Source organism: Ipomoea triloba, chromosome 9 (genome assembly GCF_003576645.1).
Source record: "Ipomoea triloba cultivar NCNSP0323 chromosome 9, ASM357664v1".
NCBI classification, from domain to species: domain Eukaryota; kingdom Viridiplantae; phylum Streptophyta; class Magnoliopsida; order Solanales; family Convolvulaceae; genus Ipomoea; species Ipomoea triloba.
The window spans coordinates 3694567-3717955 of NC_044924.1; the positions used below are offsets into that span (position 1 = coordinate 3694567).

Here is a 23389-nt window from a genome sequence, read left to right on the forward strand (position 1 = left end):
GATTTGCTAAAAGAATGGTAAATGTAAGTTATATTTGTCCATTATACAATGAGGAAGACGAATCAACTTTACACATCCTACAAAATTATATTTATTTTATAGATAAGTTGGGGCATAAATATTAAAAAAAAAAAAAAGGATTGATAGAAGAATATTTTTTTCATTAACAATTGGCCAATTGCCACCTTTGAATTACACATCAACTTCATAGAAGCATGGGGGAATGGAGGGCAAAGCTAATATATGTTTTTTACCACTTTGATTGTGGAGGACAAGAAATCGAAAGTTGTTTAATGATTCTCTCTTGACTCCCCCAACAACTTATTAGAAATATGTAGAGCATGATTGAGGATTATACTAAAGCAAATAATTGTTGGCTATTGCCAGAAGTGAAAAGCTGGAATTAATAGTCTTTACAATGGGGTGATTGGAAGGAATTTCAAGATGCTTTAATTTGTTTTGGGTTCTATTTTGAAGAATATTGCTGCATTATTATAGGAACTCTTATTTAGACGCTAATTTTCTTTATTTACTACTAGTTCTTTTGTTTAGGATGTATAGGTAAATATGCATGCTTATTTTTTGTTGGCTAAACCTCCTTTAATATGTATTTATTTGTTGGCCATATGTATGTATGTATGTATATGTATGTATGTATGTATGTATGTATGTATGTGTGTGTGTATATATATATATTTCATAGAGAAAATTGTCATTTTGGTATACTGACTATAGGGGTCCTATTAATTCCAGTCCACTACTTTTAAAACTGTTAATTTCGTACCTTAACTATGCAATTTTTATCAATTTTGGTCACTCCGGCCAAATTGTCGGTCAAATTTCGCCGGGAATGAAAATAATATGGGTATTTTAGTCATTTCACATCTTTATTATTTCTCCGGTGAACCAATTTTTTCGATCTTCTTCTCCGGCACTAACAACAAGCGAGGCTGGTGGTCTCCGGGCAGACGTACACGCATCTCTTGGGCTTGTTGCCACCCTTCTACTTCAGCGTCGACGGAAAGTTGTGGCTGCGCCGGTGAAGCTTCAAATTCTGGCTTGAAACCATTGCTGCAGATTTCGCACACAAATCTATTCATTGCCAACAGAGATTTCGCCGATAAAGCCATCACTTCCGCATCCAGATCTGCAAAACAAAACACGCCCATTAAAATAAAACAAAACAAACGTGAGTTTTGTTTTCATTCTGACGGAGCCGCCATTGACGATGAAATGAGCCCATAGATTGACAAAAGCTTTAAGGGAGCCTCTGACCAAGTTCTTCTATATGATTTTGTTTTTGTTCATGAATTGAGCCCATAGCTACCAAAAAGCTCTAAAAGCTTCTACAGTGAAGTTATAGTATAAGTCGGAAACGGTGAATCAACCAAAACTTCAACGGAAGCTCGTAGCTGCCTGGTTCGCCGGAGGAGAAGCTATGTACACAAATCGATCTATGGCTGCCTGGTCCGCCGGAGAAGAAGACTGGAAAAATTGGTTTGCCGGAAAAGATGATAAAGATGTGAAATGACTAAAATACTCATATTATTTTCATTTCCGATGAATTTTGACCGACAATTTGGCCGGAGTGATCAAAATTGATAAAAAATACATAGTTAAGATAGAAATTAACAATTTTAAAAGTGGTGGACTGAAATTAATAAGACCCCTATAGTCATCCTTTCAATAAAAAAATTATGTTTAAAAAAAAAATCAACGGTGGTTACGAAAAGACTGGAATATCGCCATTCGGGTGGTCTATGGAAAGCAAAATATGATCGCGGACTCTCTTGCAGCTCTTGGAACCTTTCAGTAAGGGAATTGGGCAATCTTTCGTTCTAGCCCGTTGAACAGTGAGAGGGTCAATCTCCATGACTTGGCCCGAGTTACCTGTGCTCACAGAGTAAGGGAGAAATAGCTAAATTCTTTGTCTCCCTTGGGTACCCCCGACCCCTCGATAAAAAAAAAATCAATTATAATATGGTATATTAACATATTTTTATTTTTATTTTTTTATAAAAAAAGTGAATGTAATATTATACTTAGTGATAATCATGCATGTTGATAAGAATGTAGTCTAAAACTTATAATGGGTCACATCAAGGGTAGAAAGAATAAGTTCAATGTCGGTCCAATCAATAAAGAAAAAGTTCTTATACATGCCTTTTATGCCACCTTCCCTTTATTCTCGAGGGTTTGAAGATTGCATTAATAATTAAAACAGTAAATTCACTATATTAGACTCAATTTTAAAGTATTGAACCAACTTCTTCTAATGGAAGAATTACATTAGGCCGACCTATGTCTACCATGCACTATATGACATTATAGGACTATAGGCTACTATAGTTTGACAATATTTCATTGACCAACTACATCCACCAAATAAAACTGTCACGTTAATTTCACTTATAACTTCTCATAACAACTACTCGATTTAATTTACTATAAACAACAAATAATCTAATTGATTCTAACATTTTCACTCACTAAGGTCTGACATGTCACATGGAAACACAGGTTTTGGACTTCTTTATTATTATTATTATTATTATTATTATTATTTAACATCTGATGGAGGCCGGGGGCAACCCCAAACTCAAGTGATGAAACTTTTGAAATTGGGTTGTTTTGTACAGTTTACTCCGTATAACTTTAGAATTATGAGTTTTTTTTAAAACTACTATTCACTTTATTATAAGATAATTTATGTTAAATATACTTTTTTATATGTTGTAAAATAAAGAGCGGTTCAATCATGTGACTTTCTCTGAAGGAGAGTCACAAAAATATCAACTGGGCGTATGAAGTTATACTTTGTAATGTTGTATATATCTTCTATCTATATTTAATAAAATTAAATATACAACATATAATATCAAAAATAAATAAACTGACACCTTAAATGTGCTATCACTGTATCACACATCTAAATTGACATTTTTAATTTTTTAATAATTATATTTAAGTTGCAGAAGCCTCCTGAATTGAGTAGAGAATGAGTGACGAGAAAAAATGTAAATATTATTTGAGGGTGTGAATTAAGTAAACCTCTGTTTTATGATTTTATACTAGCTAATAAAGATTACAACGCGATAAATTAATTTAGGTTGTTTATATTGACTCAAACTAACAAGGTCAATAGATAATTATTTTAAAATATACATTAAAAATAAAATAGAAATATTCTTTTTTATTTTAAACCAAAAATGGAAATATTCTAAGAAGTCGTAAAATAGAATCTTCAGCATGCATGATTGTATAAGCAATTATATTGGAATAATTATCTTATGTAAAAGATATTCGATCATACAAATTTTATTCTTATTTAAATTGTCTGTTTATCTCTCCAAATCATTTACATTTGTATATTATATTTGGATGATTTAACCCTTAAACTAGCAATTTTTTTAATATGCATGATATTGACATGAAAGACACAATGCTTTTGTACCACTTTTTGTTCCCTTTCCTCACTAATTATTTGTTTTATTATCTCTCTCCTTCAATACGGTGTATGACTATTCTATGATGAATCTTGTTTAGAGTATGGTTGTAAACGAATTGAACATGAACGAACATAACATGTTTGTACTTATTTGTTAAGATTTTTAGAATGTCTGTGTTTGTGCTCATTTGTTAATCATTTATTAGTGTTCATTAATGCTTACAAACGTCATTTTGTTCACGAATGTAAAACAAACAAACTCTGGTATATGTTCATGATCATAATTTGTTCATAACAGTACAAGCTAGGAATACTCTATGTTTAGAAAGAATAATCAAACAAACACCATTAAAACTAAAAAAAAAAAAAATACAAATAAGTCCAAAAGTAGCATTACTAAACGAGTCTAATTGTGAACATTATTAAATGAACACTAAATGATCGTATCCTTGAATATTAATAAACGGGCTTAATTGTTCAAAAAACTCTTAGCAAACAAGCATACAAATATTCAAACTCTATTCCTTTTACTAAACGATCTCTAAAATTTGTTCATTTATCTCAATAAACGAACTCTTACCAAACACAAATATGAATAGTTTACCGAAAACTCTGTTCGTTTACGCCCCTAATTAGGAGTGGGGTTTAGGGTGGCCAAACATAAACATGATTACGGTTCCTGTCATATTTTATTTATTTAATCGCCCATCAAATTCATACAAATATTTTTTTATAATTTTTCATTATAAAAATAATTAACTATTGCATTACAACTTTGCTAAAATAGAATCTGCAGCCAAATTTCAACTCCGGACTAAAAAAAGCTGTCCAAAATCATGGTTGACAAGTCGATTTTTAGTAAAAATGTGGTTTTTCTATATACAGACTATTTGTCGAATAACATACACAGTTGACAAGTTTAAGGAACAGCCATTGATCATCAAAACGATTCATAAAGATTCCTATGATAGAGGGAAATATTATTGAAGGCATTGGAATCTTTAAGTTGCTGCAGAATGTTTAATTACACTTTGCAGTCTCTCTCCGGCCTGCTATAAGTATAGCGTTCACATTCACATCAGAAGTGCACGCATTTGCTCTCTCTTTCAATTCTGTTCATCTAAGTATATCATTCAGAAACACATTATTTTTCTTGTTGTAGGTGTTGTTGTAGCAGAGCAAATACCCAGACATGACGATTACCATTGATGAATCAAGCAGAAGCCCAACCAGGCTTGAGGTCTTTTCCTGTGGTGTTGAAACTTGAAAATGTGGTTTTTTTTTTCTTGATTAGTGAAATAAAAAGATTTTTTATTGCAGGGGAAACCGGGTGCCATTGTAGTATGCTGGATTCTTGGACTCGGGTCTCTGATATCTTGGACTAGCATGCTTATAATAGGAGATTACTATTATCAACTGTTTCCTGTGAGAATATAATCTCTTTAATATGTCTCTCGGATTGAATCTCGAGAAGATTTATGTTTAGTGAAATGTTATATGGTTAATACTGATTATTATGTTTGTTGTTCTTGTTTTCCCATTAAGAAATACCATCCTTCAAGGGTGCTCACCCTTGTGTATCAACCATTTGCAATTGGAACAATTGCAATTCTTGCATATAAAGGTGAAAAGCTGAATACAAGGAAGAGAAACTTAGTAGGATACGTACTATTCTTCTTGGGCACATTTGCTCTCCTACTGGTATTATCTTTGATCAGCTTGGACTTTTTACTGTCATCTTTAATTTATCCAAACTGATTCAACTCCCATTTGTTGGTAGCTGGATTTAGGCACATCAGGGAAGGGTGGGCTCGGAAATTACATAGGAATTTGTGTTATTGTTGCATCTTTTGGAGTTGCAGATGCCAATGTTCAAGGTGGAGTTATTGGGGACCTGTCTTTCATGTGTCCTGAATTCATCCAAGTATGTTTCCAGATTCTTCAATTCATCGAATTATATTCCTGGTTTCTCAATCCAATTGTTGGGGTTTAATTTATAGTTAGAGGTTTTTGTCAATTTCAGTCATACTTAGCTGGTGTAGCTGCTTCTGGGACACTGATTTCTGGCTTGAGGCTAGTGACAAAAGCAGCTTTTGAACACTTTAATAATGGTCTCCGGAAAGGAGTTAGTATGTGCTTCTCTTCATACCCAATATCACACAATAAAGATTGAAATTTTAATCTTGAATATCACACAATAGAGATTGAAATTTTAATCTTGAATCCTATTTTAGAAAGCCATCTTGAAATTTCAATTATGGCTTCTGCAGTCTTGTTTGTGGCAGTCTCGACGTTTTTTGAATTCCTATGTATTATTCTTTATGCATTCATCTTCCCCAAGTTACCAATTGTGAAATACTATCGCGCAAAGGCAGCTTCAGAGGGATCAAAAACTGTTACAGCAGATTTAGCTGCAGCTGGCATCACAACACCAAGTGAAAGTGTATTAAAAAGTTCCATCTTGAACAAGTTTAAGTTCTTGGATTCTAGCCATTTGTTTCAGATTTTGATATATAACTTCCATTATCTGCACAGGTTGATGATGCTAAGCAGGTGGAGAAGCTAAGCAAAAAGAAGTTGTTCATTGAAAACATTGATTATGCATTGGACATCTACCTCACATATGTTGTAACTTTGTCGATTTTTCCTGGATTTTTATACGAGAATACTGGAACCCACAACCTTGGCTCATGGTAACTATGGCTTATTTTCAATGATTTACTAGTGGCAACTAATCATTGTGTTTCTTCATGCTTTTTATAAGTCTCAACTTGTCATATAAAATTTAAAATTGACTATTGTATTCAAGTCTTCCAATGATTAAGGCTTCAAGCATATATATATATATATATACTCATTGTAGGTATCCTACTGTTCTGGTGGCAGTGTGTAATCTATGGGATTTCATATCAAGATACATTCCCCTCATCAAGAAAGTCGAGTTGAAATCCAGGAAGGGGCTTATGATAGTAACATTATCGCGTTTCTTGTTGATCCCGTGTTTCTATTTCACTGCTAAATATGGCGACCAAGGATGGATGATCTTGCTCGTATCTTTCCTCGGACTAACAAATGGTTATCTCACTGTTTGTGTCCTTACTGCTGCTCCTAAAGGTTACAAGGTGGGTTATTCTGAATCTTTATTGACTATGTTAATGGCAATCACCCAATTATCTGTTCATCATCAAAACTAATCCCCTAATGTTCATAGGGACCGGAGGCAAATGCATTGGGTAACATTCTAGTGTTGTGTCTCCTTTCTGGCATATTTTTTGGTGTGGTTCTTGACTGGTTGTGGCTAATTGGTAATAGTGGTTTTTGAGGGGAAAATCAATTATAGATTATATTATAGTGTTATTCAGTATGTTTCGCAATTTAAATTTTACACAGAATGATTTTCTTTATGGATAATGTTAAGTGGACTGGAAGGAGTAAAACTCTCTTCAATATATGTTATTGTATGAGCTTTGTTTTATCGTTTCGTTTTTAACACATAGTAGATATTTTTAACACACTGTACTACTAAATTCATTTGTTCTTGAGCAAATCTGATAGTAGATCAGAGCATATCAGAGCTAGAATCAGAGCAGTTAGTTGTGATTCTATTAACTCTTTAATTTTTTTCACTTCGAGATGCTTTTTAGGTAGCATTATATAAAATAAATTAAAAAACATATGTTTAAGAAAAGAACAAAAGCATCTGAATTTTTTCAAAAAAAAAAAAATTCAATAGTTCTTTTCCTTCGTTCTCTTTCTATTATGTTAATAGAATAGATTACCAATGTTAGATTATCCTTCAAGTATGAGCCTTCGGCAATCGCCAGCCCGCCTTACTTAAGACCGGTCCGGGTGTCGGCGGTGGAAATAAGCAATTTATATTGTGGAACGGTGCACAATGCATTGTCACCCCGACGTCGTTTTGGTTCTTTTAATTAAAGTCTTTTTCGTTTTCCTTTCGGTCTTAACTAATAAGATGAGTTCTGTGTATTATAGTCATTGATTCTGTATATTCTAGTATGTAATTTTGTATATTAATGATTTCCAATACCATACCTCATGGAACATAATAGATAATACTTAAGCTTATATTCTATTTATCCTTTCATTGATTCTGTGCATTTTGGATCTTTTAATTAACGCCTTTTTCGTTTCCCGTTCGGCCTAACTTATAAAATGAGTTTTGTGCATTTTGTTGTGACACTCTATGTATTATAGTCATTGATTCTGTGTATTCTAGTATGTAATTCTGTACATTATTGATTTCCAATACCATATCTCATGAAACAGCAAAGATAATATTTAGCTAATAATGATGTGTATTATATTCATAAATTATGTGTATTCTGGTAAATAATTCTGTGTATTCTGGTATATAATTCTGTACATTATTGATTTCGAGTACCATACCTCATGAACTAGTAATGCTAATACTTAGGCTATTGATTTTGTATATTCTATTGAATGATATGTGTATTCTTTTATATACTTCTATACATTAATGATCTAATTTTTTATACTTAATGTTATTGCGGTATTGAAAACCAATAATGCACGGAATTATGGTAAAATTACTAATATACAAAACTGTATAATAGAATACACATAAACACTCAATAGAATACACATAATTACACATAAGAATACACATAACGGTAATTTGACAGACGGAACGGTGTCCGTCACGCGTCAATTCCCCACTACTTAGTTAAACGACGTCGTTTTGGACCAGGGTCCACAATGCACTGTGGACCCTGATCCATGATATAACGATTGTTGGAAATACCAATCTAACCGAGCTTAATATACACATTTACTGTGACTATTCTACTTACAAAGCTAGAAATAGTGCAATTTACATTTTAAAATTAAATTTACAATTTTAAAGACTTAAAAACAATATGCTTAAGTCTTAACTTCGCATAAGGAAGTCCGGACTTGGACGGTGCTTGTCGAACTGTGGAACCTTGAACCTTTAGTTGGCGGTTTGGATTTGGTTGGGTGAGGTCGAAGAGAGCTCTAATAATTCTGATTTGTCTGATATATCAATAAGTAATAGAATACTCATGCATTCATTACATAGCATTATATTATACTCCCTATATAATCAATATTAAACTCCATGAATGCATTAATATTACAAACAATATTATATTCTCTGCATGCATTATTAAGATTAATGTTTAGGCACACCGCGACAAATGCGGGGTTCGTTCCACTGCTCGGGAAAAATAGCGCCAACTTGAGTTTGAGTGGGATTGCCATCAACCCCCCACCCCACCACTCAAGGAGCAGAGGGGAGAAGAGGAATAATGTTCTTCATTGGGTGTTTGGAATGGCCTCCCTTAGTATTGAAGGGTAAAGACCCTTATATAGGTGGAAACTTGACCCTTCAAGAATAATATATATATTTCTCAAAAAACACTTGACTCGACCCGAATACCAAACAGATACACAAAACCAAGAATAATCCCTATCAATTATCATTAATGTTAGTGTACATATTATACACCTTGAACTACCTTTTTATTGGCTTAATTATTAGTCAAAAACATATGTTATGTCATTAGGTAGTTTGGTCCGTTTTCTTGGTTGAAGGAAGCTTTTCTCACATACTCTGGAGCAGCACCAGCGAGTAGTCCAGTGGACGGGATTTATTCAAATCAGTATTCAGTCATCATGATCCTCATTTTATTCAGATCTAACCTTATGGCTGATCCTTCTTTGGAGTGGTTTTCAGCTGCAAACATTAAGGGAAAGTTGGTTAATGGCTTGGCTATAAATATAGCTCTATTACATGGGATTCATTACGCCAATTACTCTTCGATTACTCTTTCAAATCAGATTTTATAAGAGGATTTCTACTGGTTTTTCTATAGTTCTTCATGTGTTCTTATTCTGGTTGCTTGAAGATTCAACTGTGTTGGTGAATCGTGATGTTCTGCACAGTGTCAGCTCCAAGATGAGGAAGGCTTAGCTAGGAGTATTTTTTTGTAACCATTAGTGTAGGATGGTTGTTGTTAGACTCCTTGTAACCCTTGTGATCATCTAGTGGATTGGGCTGACGTGAAGTGCCCCGCAAACGTAGAAGTGGAGCTCCGAACTGCGTGATCAATTCTGGTGTCTGGTTCTATTTTTATCGCTTTATTTTCTTGTTGTTTATTTATTGTTTTTATAATTTGATTCTTTCAGATAAATATTTCCTTTAAAATAAAGTTGGAACCTTTAGCTAAATTGTACATTCAAGACCCACAATACAATTTCAATTAACATAATACATTGTCCATATACATTTATTTACAACATTTTCTTATTTAAATTGTCCATTTTTCTCTCCCAAACAATTACATTTCTATATTATATTTGGATTATTTAACCCAGCCAGCCTTAAAATAACACTTCTTTTTAATATGATTTTGCTTTTGCACCACTTTTTGTTCCTTTTTTTTTTCCACTAATTATTTGTTTTATTGTCTCTCTCCTTCAATACGGTGTATGGCTATGGCCTATCCTCTTCACGAGTACGGATAAGGGTGGCTGGCCAAACATAAACATAATTATGGGTCCTGCCATTAATCATCAATGATTCATGAGATATTCATATGATAGAGGGAAAGATTATCGAATGCATTGGAATCTTTAACTCGCTGCAGAATATTTAATTCACAGTTTGCAGTCAAGGCTGTACAGCGGCCATACCGAGGTAGACTCATCTCTTTTTCACATCTTATATTTGTCTCCTGCTCTAATTATAGCCTTTACATTCACATCAGAAGTGCACGCATTTGATCTCGATCTCTATCTGTTCATCTAAGTTATATTACTCAGAAACACATTTTCCTTGTGTTTTTTGTTGTAGCAGAGCAAATACACAGACATGACTATTGCCATTGACGAATCAAGCAGAATCCCAACGAGGCTTGGGGTTATGTCGTGATGTTTTCTGGTTTTTCTTTCTTTTTCCGTTGTGTTGAAACTTGAAAATGTGAATTTTTTTTTATTGCAGGGGAAACCGGGTGCCATAGTAGTGTGTTGGATTCTTGGACTTGGAACTCTGGTATCTTGGAGTAGCTTACTGACAATAGGAGATTACTATTATCAATTATTTCCTGTGAGAATCCCTTTATCTCTCTGAATGAATCTCCAGCTTTATGTTTAGTAAAGTGTTTTATGGTTTTTTACTGAGTATTATGTTTGTTGTTTATTGTTCTTGTTTTGCCATTAAGAAATACCATCCCTCTAGGGTGCTTACCTTGGTGTATCAACCATTTGCAATTGCAACAATTGCAATTCTTGCATATAAAGGTGAAAAGCTTAATACAAGGAAGAGAAACTTAGCAGGATATATACTATTCTTCTCGGGCACATTTGCTCTCCTACTGGTATCTTCAGCTTGGCCCTTTTACTGTCATCATCAGTGCTGTCATCTTTAATTTTTCCAAACTGATTCAACTCCTATTTGTCGGTAGTTGGATTTAGGCACTTCAGGGAAGGGTGGGCTCGGAAATTACATAGGAATTTGTGTAATTGTTGCATCTTTTGGAGTTGCAGATGCCCATGTTAAAGGTGGAATTGTTGGGGACCTGTCTTTTATGTGTCCTGAATTCATGCAAGTATGTTTCTAGATTCTTCGTCGAATTCCTGGTTTCTCAATCCAACTGTTGGAGTTTATAGTTGAGGTTGTTTGTCAACTTGCATTGCAGTCATACTTGGCTGGTTTAGCTGCTTCAGGGACACTGACTGCTTGCTTGAGACTAGTGACCAAAGCAGCTTTTGAACACTCCAAGAATGGTCTTCGGAAAGGAGTTAGTATGTGTTTCACTTCAGCCCCTCACAATAGAGATTGAAATTTTAACTTTGAATCCTATTTTAGAAAAACTTTCAATTATGGCTTCTGCAGTCTTGTTCCTGGCAGTTTCGACATTCTTTGAATTCCTATGCATTATTCTTTATGCATTTGTCTTCCCCAAGTTGCCAATTGTGAAATACTATCGCGCAAAGGCAGCTTCAGAGGGATCAAAAACTGTTGCAGCAGATTTAGCTGCAGCTGGCATCACAGACGCATCAAGTGAAAGTGTACTGAAAAACTCCATCTTGACCGACCAAGTTAAATTAGTTCATGTTTCTTTCAGATTTTGATATATAACTTCTACTGTCTGCACAGGTTGATGATTCTAAGCAGGTGGAAAGGCTGAGCAAAAAGAAGTTATTCATGGAAAACATTGATTACACATTAGACCTCTACCTCTTATACGTTGTAACTTTGTCTATTTTCCCTGGCTTTTTATACGAGAACACTGGAACGCACAGCCTTGGCTCATGGTAACTATAGCTGATTTTCAAAGATTTACTAGCTAGTGGCAACAAATCATTGTGTCAAGTCTCAACTTGACAAATAAAATTGAGTGTTGTATTCAAGTCTTCTGATTGCTGAATGATTCGGGCATATATTGCAGGTATCCTATTGTTCTGGTCACATTGTGCAATCTCTCCGATCTCATATCAAGATACATTCCTCTCATCAAGAAATTCGAGTTGAAATCCAGGAATGGGCTGATGATAGCAACATTATCGCGTTTCTTGCTCATCCCATGTTTCTATTTTACGGCTAAATATGGCAACCAGGGATGGATGTTCGTGCTCGTATCTTTCCTCGGACTAACAAATGGTTATCTCACTGTCTGTATCCTCACTACTGCTCCTAGAGGTTACAAGGTTTGTTGTTCTGAGTCTTAATTAACTGTGTTAATAGCAATCAACCAATTCTCTGCTCATCATCCAAACTAATCCTCTTCCTCTTCTTGTTGATAGGGACCGGAGGCAAATGCATTGGGTAACATTCTAGTGCTATGTCTTGTTTCTGGCATATTTTCTGGTGTGGCTCTTGACTGGTTATGGCTAATTGGTAATAGTGATTTTTAAGGGAAAATCAATTATATATTATATTATAGTTATTCGTGCGTTTTGTAATCTAAATTTTACAAAGAATGATTTTGTTTATATATAAGGGTTTTTTTTTTCTATTTTGTCACTCATTTGAAGAATATTTCTTAATTAATCATAAGAACTCTTGTTTAGGCCTTTAAAAAAAAAAATCACTACTAGTTCTTTTGTTTAGGATGCATAGGTAAATATGGTTGCATATTTTTTGTTGGCTAACCTACTCTAAGATGTTTATTTGTTGGTCTTGTTGTATATACATTATTTTCATATTAATATATTCATCCTTTCAAACAAAATTGTTATATTAAATCATTTAGAATATGCTATATTAATAGATTTTGTTTTTAAAAGTGAATGTAAATTATACATAGTTATAGGCATGCACGTTGATAAGGATGTAGTCTAAAGCCAATAACGTGTTGCATCAAGGATCTAAAGAATAAGTTCAATTGAACTATGTTCGTCCAATAAAAAAAAATATTCTCATATATGCTATGCCGCCCTCTATTTATTCTTGAGGGTTATAAGAATAGATCAATAATTAAAATAATAAATTCACTAGATTAGACTCGATTCTAAGGTATTGGACCAACTTGTCCTAATCAAAAGCATTAGACTAGGCCAACGTATGTCTGTCATGCCCAATGACATTGTAGGACTAAGGCTACCATATATAGCTATATGACAACAGTACTAATGCGTAACTTTGCTGACTAACTATATCCACCAAACAAAGCTTTCCATGTTAGTTCCACTTGCAACTTGTCATAACAATATAAGTTGTTCGATATACTATAAATAACATGTAATCTAGTTGGTTCAACTCTAACATCTTCATCTCACTACATACTCTTTGTAATAGCTTAGAAGTTAGAACTTTTTAGGGTTATTTGATCTCCTTTGATTAATTACTCGTCTAGTCATCTTTGTAATTGACTTTATAATGTCTTTATTACATTACATTACTAATAATAAGAGACGCACACTTCTCTCTCCTACATTGACAATAACGAAAACTAAGACTTCTATTTTAACTTAATTTTCTATCAATAATGATAAAGTAATTGCAACAAATGCAATAACACAATAATACTTAATATGAGAAATTGAAAAAAAAATTGACTTCTCATCACCTAATATATGCAACTGAGAAAATTAGTTTGTTTCACCAATCGAAAAGATAAGATAAAATCCTCGATTGAAAATACACAAATTGATGTTGTATTAGTTTGTATATTTTATTAAAGAAATATTTTTTTTTGAAAGAATTAAAGAAATATTTTAAAAAATCAAAATATAGTTGAGCATACTAAAAATGAATTTTTAGTACATTAAAAATAAACTTGTAATACATTAAAATGAATTTGTATTAGAATCCCTCTTACTATGCAAATCTCGATCCGTGATATAAGCATTGATGTTCGAGAGGGTTAATAATATAATTGTGTTTATTTTATTACTTCTACAAATATTTTTTTTAAAAAATAATTTTTCTAACAGCACCTAACCTCAGAAATGAAAATGAGTTGAAAATATTATATTTATGTTGTACACTTCCCCTTTGTCTTTTTCTATTAATATATGTTTTTGAGATATTATTGTGTTTTTTTCTTCATAGTTTTTCAACAAATTATTAATTAATAATTGAGATCTATTTGCTGGCAACAATTTTATTTTTTTTAATATAATCTTTTTACATAGTACAGAGTAATAGTTTTTATTACCCTTTTCTGAATCTAACATTTGTTCAGATTATTTGAAATTAAAATAAAATATTTTTAAAAATCAATCACTAAAAGTGAAAAAGTCATTGTTGAGTGTGATAAGTAAATATATTACTAATTCACTATAGTTAATAAACAAAAGTGGGATAAGTTCACATAATTTAATATTTGTAATTTGCGTCATTATAATTTCTATGCACGTTTGGTATAACAAACTTTTTAAAAATATAATTTCTCTAATTTAAAAAAAAAAATCCGTAGACCTTAACTGGCAAAGGACAATAATAAGGTAAACTATTACTAGTATATGTTGTTCATAACTAATTGGTGCAAATCAAAAAGGTTGTGGTTACCAAACTAATTGTCCGTTCAACTTATTTGAGATTGGCCCAAAAAACTATACCATTTCTAAAATTTATATAAGAAATTATAAGCTATCAATCATTGGCATGCCAATTTGCATCACATACAATCTAACAATTTTTTTTTATTGCATTAAGTATTGATTCTACCGTGTACAATATAACTAAGGATGTGAATGCAGTCAATCAAACTGTTTTAACTGAACTGAATTAACTAAAAAAATTTAATCTTTAACCTTTAACTTAATCGAACATTTTATTACTGAATTAACCGAACTGAAATTTTTTAACTAAATTTTTAAATCTTTAAAATTATATATAAATAAAAATTAACATTACCAATTATATCAATACCTATAATAATAAATCTATAAAAAAAAAGAAGCAAAATAATACAATAACAACAAATATAAAAATACAAATTTAAAACTATGGTGACATTTTAACGTAGGAATTGCCTGGAAAGTAAAACTCTTCCTTTTTCCTACGTACTCTAGTGGAGGGGTCCAACAAATATTATTTTTTTAAAAAAAAATTACTAGTACGAATGCCCAATTATTGTTACGGAGTAATAAAATAGTAAATGATATACTTATAAATAATAAAAAATAATAATATTATTTTATTTACAAAAATATCACCATATATTATTTATTTTAAAAAATTGTTCAAAAAGAGTGTTTGTTAATCGTGTAGGTGGAAACATGTGTGAATACGAGGTCGGACGAATTGACATAGAAACACAAGTTTGGACTAATAATTTGTTTGTGTGCTGCAAAACTCAAGCGAAGACTTTTAGAATTGGGTTGTTTGTACAGTTTACTCCATAATAATTTTAGAAAAAACCTTTAAAATATTTATATGGAATTATACTCTGTAATTTTGTATTTTTTTTAATACTACTAACTCTATTACAATGCAGTATCTGTCCATAATTACTGAGTCAGTATTGATTCCACTGAGGCTCCCGTATAAAAGGAAGAGTTTGATGCCACTGGACCACAATGTCCTTGGCTATAATTTTGTATTTAATAGAGTTATATATTTTATATCTATATTTAATAAAATTAAATAACCATATATAATATCACCAAAAATAAGATACACTGACACCATAAATATGTTATCACTGTATCACACCTTTGAACTGAGAGCTTTAATTTATTATTGAGAATATTGAAATTGTGGAGGATTCGTTGAATGAATGACGAGAAAAATCTACAGTTTACAGTATGATACTTTCTTGTATTTTCCTATTATACTCTCTCAGTTTAATTTACTCCATAATATAATAAACAAGGATAAAATACTTTTATCATGTGAATTCGAAATTCCAAAGAGTATGAAATGGAAGTTCATATAGTATTTTTCTATTTTTTATTTAAATTTTTCATTTTTCTCTCCCAATCATTTACATTTGTATATTTTATTTGGACAATTTAACCCTAAAAATAACACTTTTTTAATATGATTTTGGCATGAAAAACAAACAATGCTTTTCCACCACTTTTTGTCCCCTTTTCCCACTAATTATTTGTTTTATTATCTCTCTCCTTCAATACGGTGTATGGCTGTGGCCTATCGTCTTCACGAGTTGGGATTATTAGGCTGGCCAAACATAAACATAACTATGGGTCCTGTCATATCTTATTTAGTTAATCACCGATCAAATTCATACAAATATTTTTTTTATAATTTTTCATTATAAAAATAAGTAACTATTGTATAAAATGTTCTGTGTATGCAATCTTTTAAAACTTGGCAGAAATAGAAATCTGCAACCAAATTTCAACGCCGTGGAGTAAAAAAACAGCTGTCCAAAATCATCGTGGACAAGTCTTTTAAGTAAAATGTGATTTTTCTAAATATGGACTATTTGTCAAATAAGGTTCACAGTTGTCAAGTTTAAGGAACTGCCATTAATGATCAATGATTCATAAGAGATTCCTATGACAGAGGGAAAGATTATCGAAAGCATTGGGATCTTTAACTCGCTGCAGAATCTTTAATTCACACAGGTTTAGACTTTGCAGTCAACGCTTCACAGCGGCGATACCAAGGTGAGCTTATCTCTTTTTCACATCTTGTATAGTTGTATTTCTCTCCTGCTATAATTATAGCGTTTACATTCACAGCAGAAGTGCGCCCATTTCCTCTCTCTCTTTCTGTTCATCTAAGTATAGTACTGAGAAACACATTTTCCTTGTTTTGCTGTTGTAGCAGAGCAAATACTGAAATACACAGACATGACTATTGCCATTGATGAATCTAGCAGAAGCCCAACGAGGCTTGAGGTATTATGTCGTGATGTTTTCTGATTTTTTTGTTCTTTTGCTGTTGTGTTGAAACTTGAAAATGTGATTTTTATTATTATTGCAGGGGAAACCGATTGCCATAGTAGTGTGTTGGATTCTTGGACTTGGATCTCTGGTATCTTGGAATAGTATGCTAACAATAGGGGATTACTATTATCAACTGTTTCCTGTGAGAATTCCTTTTGTCTCTTTGAATGAATCTCTGGATTATGTTTAGTAAAGTGTTTTATGGTTTTTTACTGAGTATTATGTTTGTTGTTTGTTGTTCTTGTTTTGCCATTAAGAAATATCATCCTTCAAGGGTTCTTACCCTGGTGTATCAACCATTTGCAATTGGAACAATTGCAATTCTTGCATATAAAGGTGAAAAGTTGAATACAAGGAAGAGAAACTTAGCAGGATATATACTGTTCTTCTTGGGCACATTTGCTCTCCTACTGGTATTTTCAGCTTAGACTTTTTAGTGTCATTAGTGTTGTCATCTTTAATTTATCCAAACTGATTCAATTCCATTTGTTGGTAGCTGGATTTAGGCACATCAGGGAAGGGTGGGCTTGGAAACTACATAGGAATTTGTGTTATTGTTGCATCTTTTGGAGTTGCAGATGCCCATGTTCAAGGTGGAATTGTTGGGGACCTGTCTTTCATGTGTCCTGAATTCATCCAAGTATGTTTCCAGATTCTTCAATTCCTCGAATTCCTGTTTCTCAATCCAATTGTCGGGGTTTATAGTTGAGGTTTTTGTCAATTTGCAGTCATTCTTAGCTGGTTTAGCTGCTTCAGGGATACTGACTTCTGGCTTGAGGTTAGTGACAAAAGCAGCTTTTGAACACTCCAGTAATGGTCTCCGGAAAGGAGTTAGTATGTGCTTCTCTTCAGCCCCTTACAATAGAGATTGAAATTTTTAACTTTGAATCATATTTTAAAACATTCAATTATGGCTTCTGCAGTCTTGTTCCTTGCAGTCTCGACTTTCTTTGAATTCCTATGTATTATTCTGTATGCATTCGTCTTCCCCAAGTTACCAATCGTGAAATACTATCGCGCAAAGGCAGCTTCAGAGGGATCAAAAACTGTTGCAGCAGATTTAGCTGCAGCTGGCATCACAGCACCAAGTGAAAGTGTACTGAAAACTTACATCTTGATCAAACAAGTTTAAGTTCTTGCTATTTGTTTCAGATTTTGATATATAACTTCCATTGTCTGCACAGGCTGATGATGCTAAGCAGGTGGAGAGTGTGAGCAACAAGAAGTTGTTCATGGAAAATATTGATTATGCATTGGACCTCTACTTCATATATGTTGTAACCTTATCCATTTTCCCAGGATTTTTATACGAGAATACTGGAACCCACAACCTAGGCTCATGGTAACTATGGCTGATTTTCAAACTAGTGGGAGCTGATTATTGTACTTATTCATGCTCTTTTGAATCCATATAAGTCTCTCTCAACTTGACAGATAAAATTGGCTGCTATATTTAAGTCTTCTGACAGCATGTACAATAAAATGCAGGTATCCTACTGTTCTAATTGCAATGTACAATCTCTGGGATCTCATATCAAGGTACATTCCCCTCGTCAAGAAAGTTAAGCTGAAATCCAGGAAGGGGCTGATGATAGCAACACTATCTCGTTTTTTGTTGGTCCCGTGTTTCTATTTCACTGCTAAATATGGGGATCAAGGATGGATGATCATGCTCGTATCTTTCCTCGGACTAACAAATGGTTATCTCACTGTCTGTGCCCTCACTGCTGCTCCTCAAGGTTACAAGGTGGGTTGCTCTGAATCTTGATTGATTGTGTTAATATCAATCTGTTCATCATCAAAACTAATCCTCTTCTTGTTTATAGGGACCGGAGGCAAATGCATTAGGAAACATTCTAGTGCTATGTCTTCTTTCTGGCATATTTTCTGGTGTGGCTCTGGACTGGCTGTGGCTAATTGGTAACAGTGATTTTTGAAGGAAAATCCATTATAAATTTTTTTTTTGGTGAAATACGTGAGGCTAAGCCTCAACACTACTAAATTATACAAGAAGCAGCATCCCAACATCGCTCTCAATAAATCGCAAATTTTACAAAGAATGATTATATTATAGTTATTCAGTGTTTTTGTAATCTAAATTTTACAAAGAATGATCTTGTTTATATATATAAAAGCACTTTTTATTTTGTGATCTAAATTTTACATATACTCATGAGAGATTCCTAAGCGTACCAAAGGTAGGCTATCTATTACGAGTGCATAGTTGTGCTCTCTCACTTTTTGCTACAAAAGAACAAAAATAAAGAAAATGTAAGTTCAAACTCTCGAATTAAATATTCTTTTTCTTATTTTGACATTGTGTATAAATTTTTCTTTTTAATATTTCGTGATTCAATTTGTAAATTACTCCGTATTACATTTGTGTTAAAAATATACTCTGTATATATTTATATCCTGTCTAGTATAAAAATAATGTAGAACAACAATTAACTATGACAAGTATTAAAATATACTTGTCCGCATAAACAACTCAATTATCACAAAGGTAAAATTTAAGAATAAACATCAAAAATTAAATCTTATAAGGGTTATCCCAAATGCTTTGGGTTGAAAATTCAACCTTTTGACAATAAAGTATTAAATTATCTCGCATGGCCTCTTAAAGTGAGGGGACTTCTTATGCGCAGTGTGCAAAGGATGCTTTATCGGGCCTTTTGTGAGAAAAGTACTAAAATATGCTCCGTATTAAAATAGTTGAATATGTACCCAGGTCAGCTCCTGTACTTCTCAGAGCGAACATGGACCGTTAAACGAATGGAGAAAGACCCGATAAATTACCAAAAAAAATTAAAATAGTTTAATATAGAACAAAATTCCCAACCAAACGCGACCTTATTGATTTCATGTCAGTCCCCCCAAATCGTCCCCGGTTTGCTCCGATTCAAATGTGCCGCCATGGCCGGAGAACTCGAAGGATTCAAACTATGCTCAAATGAGATTTAATTCTTACAGTAGTTCAGTTTGAGTTGCGTAGTTTCTTAATCTAATCGTTGATGAAAACCATGGCGGCGGTGAACCTCCGCTCTTTGCTGCTATTCTCTGCATTTCTTCGCTTCTTCTTGATCCTCTACGGCGAATGGCAAGATGCCCACATGGAAGTTCGATACACCGACGTTGACTACCTCGTATTCTCCGACGCCGCTGCCTTGATGGCCAAAGGGGATTCCCCCTACAAAAGATCCACCTATCGCTACTCACCCTTAATCGCTTTCCTCCTCATCCCCAATTCATTCCTTCACCCTTCTTGGGGGAAATTCCTCTTTTCCGCTTCAGGTATTTCTTATGCATTCAATTTTAGTTTTAACTATTATTTTCTGAATTTCTTGTTCAAAAAAAGTGTTTTCTTTTCTTTCTTTTTGCTGCAAAAGTGTTCTGTAAGGGCCTTTGCTATATTGAAATGTTAATTGTGTATTGGGGCAGATCTGCTGGTGGGGTTTCTGATACACAAAATCTTGAAGCTAAGAGGGGTGCCGGAGAAATTGAGTACCTATTCAGTAATGGTGTGGCTTTTCAATCCATTTACCTTTACCATTGGAACTCGTGGAAACTGTGAGCCCATTGTTTGTGCTATGGTTCTTTGGATCATTGTCTGTCTCATGAATGGTAAGTCTTTAATATCTTTTAGCTTAACTTCAGAAATTAGTTGTGGAGGATTTATACCTGCATTGCAATTTCTTGCCCTTGCCAATGAAGGCAAAATTCCCTCAGGCCCTGGTCCCCAAATCCCGACTCGACAGGACAATGGAGGGGTAAATCACAATGACATAGCAACCCATTAGGTGGGAGGATCAGTGTTTGGTGGCCACACGGAGTCCACCACATTGGGTGTAACTCCTACACTGTGGTTGTCAGACTCGATCTTGTGCCCTTGCCCACAATCTACCACCTTGCATTGCGATTTCTTAGTCAGCTCATTGGGCAGTGGCTAAACCCATATTTATTTATTTCATTTCTTCATTTTGTCAATTTTAGCTGTAAGACAATGTTACATGAAATTTTGTACCATTCCATGTGGCTTTCTTTGATTAATTCATAGTTCCTGTACATAACAGTTATCTACATTTCAATAAAAAAAAAAACTCATCTTTAATGTGTCTGATGTTTTCTTGACCACAGATTGTCTTATACAAGCTGCACTTTGGTATGGATTTGTTGTCCACTTGAGAATCTATCCTATAGTTTATGCACTCCCAATAATTTTGGTTCTGGATCCTCTAAACTTCCAGCCTAGTAAGAAGCCCACACTTACAGATTGGAGTGCTAGAAAGCCCCAGGTAGCAAAGAGTTCAGGTCGTAGAAAACTTCCCGATCTGCATTCTCTTTGGTCTTTCTTCACGAGCATGTTTACTTGGAGGAGACTTATGTTTGGATTTATTTCTGGTTCTGTGTTCTTTATCTCAACTGGATTTTTCTTCTATCTGTATGGATGGGAATTCTTGAATGAAGCGCTGCTATATCATCTCACTCGTACAGACCCGAGGCACAATTTTTCCATATACTTCTACCACATATATCTGAATTATGAACGTGACTTCTCAATCTTGGAGAAACTCGTTTCTTTTCTTCCTCAGATTATGGTGCAGCTTGCTCTCGTCTTCTGTTTTGCCCAGGACTTTCCATTTTGCTTTTTCGTGCAGACAGTTGCATTTGTTGCATTTAACAAGGTTTGGGAACGCTGCTCAATCTTTTTTAGTTTTAATTATCTTCTCAATGTATGCAATGTATAAGAACTATTCCTCATTTACAGGTCATAACAGCTCAGTATTTTGTCTGGTTTTTCTGCCTATTGCCCTTGATACTACCTTGGACTAATATGAAGCTGAAAGGTAAGGGCTTGGCTTGCATTCTTTTGTGGATTGGAGCTCAGACACATTGGTTGCTGTGGGGTTATTTGCTCGAATTCAAAGGGAAGAATGTCTTCATCCAACTTTGGATAGCAAGTTTGCTGTTCTTGGCTGCAAATACCTTTGTCCTTACCAGTATTATAAGGCAACACAATTACTCTCCAGTCTTCCGCCACTCGCAACATGGAGTTTCAAACAAAACTGTGAAACACGAATAAGGAATCAGCTTAACACACTCCTGAATTGACACGGGATTTTCAGACAACAATGCTTTGTCTTTCTGTCTGGAGAGGGATGAGTGACTTGAATTTCTAACCTTATATCTAGGAGGTCTCATAGGAAAGTTATGTCAAAGGCAATTAGCCAAATTTTGTGTAATGAACTGTGTTTTTTGAGGTTGATTTTTATACCTCAGACTCTCAGTAATGAATGCATTGCCTTTCTACACATTTCCAAAGTATGAGCAATTTTCTTTTTCTTTTCTGATAACACGGATTTCCCGACTTTGTCAAACTATATCTTAGACTCATGAACCTACTCCTCAAGTTTCTAGTGAGGTTCAAACCCTCACCTTTTAACTGGAAGCAGGACTTAACGTTGATTAGTTGATCACTTAACTACCTTGTTTGGGTTCGAACCCCCAAGAGCATGTTGAAAATGGATTATGTATATTTGATACAATGTTTGTCTTTTTTGGTAATGTTAGACCATGAATATTGATACCTGGTCCGGTTCCTTCATGGCACTCATCATTTCTTCCGTGAAGCTAATGTCAAAAGAAGCTTTTCCAAACTTCAAGGAAAGAATATACTCCATAATGCTCTTAATATGTGTACTTTTATACACATAAAAATCATGACATTCTAAATACATGCAACTTGAAAGTATTCTATACGGAATACTAGAGATACAAAATTCATAGTTTTTCATGTTTTCAGAAAGAAGAATGGCAATCTGGTAAGAGGTCAATGGTCAATAACGTGCTATCACAATGGATTACTAATCCTTATTTGTTGCATAAGAATCAATTCCTTGCTGGTGCAGAATACTGCATGAGCTTCCTTTTACTCCACTCCAACCTGCAACACAAAAGATGCATGAACACATTTTTATCAGAATGATCTTAGAAGGCTTTTGAGTTGATTCATTGGTTCTGAATCTGAGGACATAGTATTAAGGAAGAGAAGAAAGATATGTTGATCACATGTAGCAGAACATTACTAAGATGTGACAGATTAGTTCACAGGCCAACAAGAATGTTCATCAGGAACAGGCATAAAGGTGGCACCTCGCGTCGAGTGACATGGGAAAAACCAGAGATTGGGTGGACTAAACTGAACTTCGACGGGTCATGCAAGAGCAAGACAGGGAGATCGAGCATTGGGGGAATTTTCAGGAACCACGAGGCCGAATTTCTGCTGGGATATGCTGAGTCCATTGGGGAATCGAACAGCACGAATGCAGAGCTGGCTGCGCTCAGAAGAGGTATGGAGCTAGTTCTGGAAAATGGGTGGACCGATATATGGGTAGAAGGGGATTCCAAGTCGCTGGTTGACATGATTGTGCGGAAAAGGGCTGTTCGATGTGCAGAAGCACAGAAGCATCTTCATCAGATATATTTGATCATCCCAGAACTCGACAGGTTCACTGTGACTCATGTTTTCAGGGAAGGGAATAGAGCGGCTGATAAATTCGCGCAGTTGGGGCA

At 34.1% G+C, this 23389-nt stretch overlaps 4 protein-coding genes across 5 annotated transcripts; all 4 read left to right on the forward strand.

Moving 5' to 3' along the window:
- Window positions 1-4547: 4547 nt before the first annotated feature.
- LOC116030450 (equilibrative nucleotide transporter 3-like) lies at window positions 4548-6923 on the forward strand. The gene is made up of 9 exons (XM_031272699.1): window positions 4548-4688; window positions 4769-4873; window positions 4994-5149; window positions 5229-5372; window positions 5472-5577; window positions 5719-5891; window positions 5984-6141; window positions 6312-6570; window positions 6660-6923. Exons 1-9 carry the CDS (start codon window positions 4641-4643, stop codon window positions 6768-6770), a joined length of 1260 nt encoding a protein of 419 aa, XP_031128559.1. The 5' UTR covers window positions 4548-4640; the 3' UTR covers window positions 6771-6923.
- A 3008-nt stretch (window positions 6924-9931) lies between these two features.
- On the forward strand, window positions 9932-12468 carry LOC116028813 (equilibrative nucleotide transporter 3-like). 2 transcript variants are annotated; one of them, XM_031270640.1, is made up of 10 exons: window positions 9932-10148; window positions 10305-10370; window positions 10452-10556; window positions 10672-10827; window positions 10915-11058; window positions 11149-11254; window positions 11346-11521; window positions 11610-11767; window positions 11902-12160; window positions 12257-12468. In XM_031270640.1, the coding sequence occupies exons 2-10, from the start codon at window positions 10323-10325 to the stop codon at window positions 12365-12367; spliced, it is 1263 nt and encodes a 420-aa protein (XP_031126500.1). In that variant the 5' UTR covers window positions 9932-10148; window positions 10305-10322; the 3' UTR covers window positions 12368-12468. The 2 variants fall into 2 exon arrangements, with proteins under 2 accessions (XP_031126500.1, XP_031126498.1); XM_031270638.1 differs by having other exon boundaries at window positions 9933-10148; window positions 10308-10370.
- A 4147-nt stretch (window positions 12469-16615) lies between these two features.
- Window positions 16616-18974, forward strand: LOC116030433 (equilibrative nucleotide transporter 3-like). Its single transcript, XM_031272683.1, has 9 exons — window positions 16616-16768; window positions 16854-16958; window positions 17074-17229; window positions 17313-17456; window positions 17545-17650; window positions 17740-17912; window positions 18001-18158; window positions 18305-18563; window positions 18643-18974. Exons 1-9 carry the CDS (start codon window positions 16721-16723, stop codon window positions 18751-18753), a joined length of 1260 nt encoding a protein of 419 aa, XP_031128543.1. The 5' UTR covers window positions 16616-16720; the 3' UTR covers window positions 18754-18974.
- Window positions 18975-19278: 304 nt separating this feature from the next.
- Window positions 19279-22138, forward strand: LOC116030432 (GPI mannosyltransferase 1). The gene is made up of 4 exons (XM_031272682.1): window positions 19279-20110; window positions 20258-20440; window positions 20954-21501; window positions 21585-22138. The coding sequence occupies exons 1-4, from the start codon at window positions 19831-19833 to the stop codon at window positions 21897-21899; spliced, it is 1326 nt and encodes a 441-aa protein (XP_031128542.1). The 5' UTR covers window positions 19279-19830; the 3' UTR covers window positions 21900-22138.
- Window positions 22139-23389: the final 1251 nt, after the last annotated feature.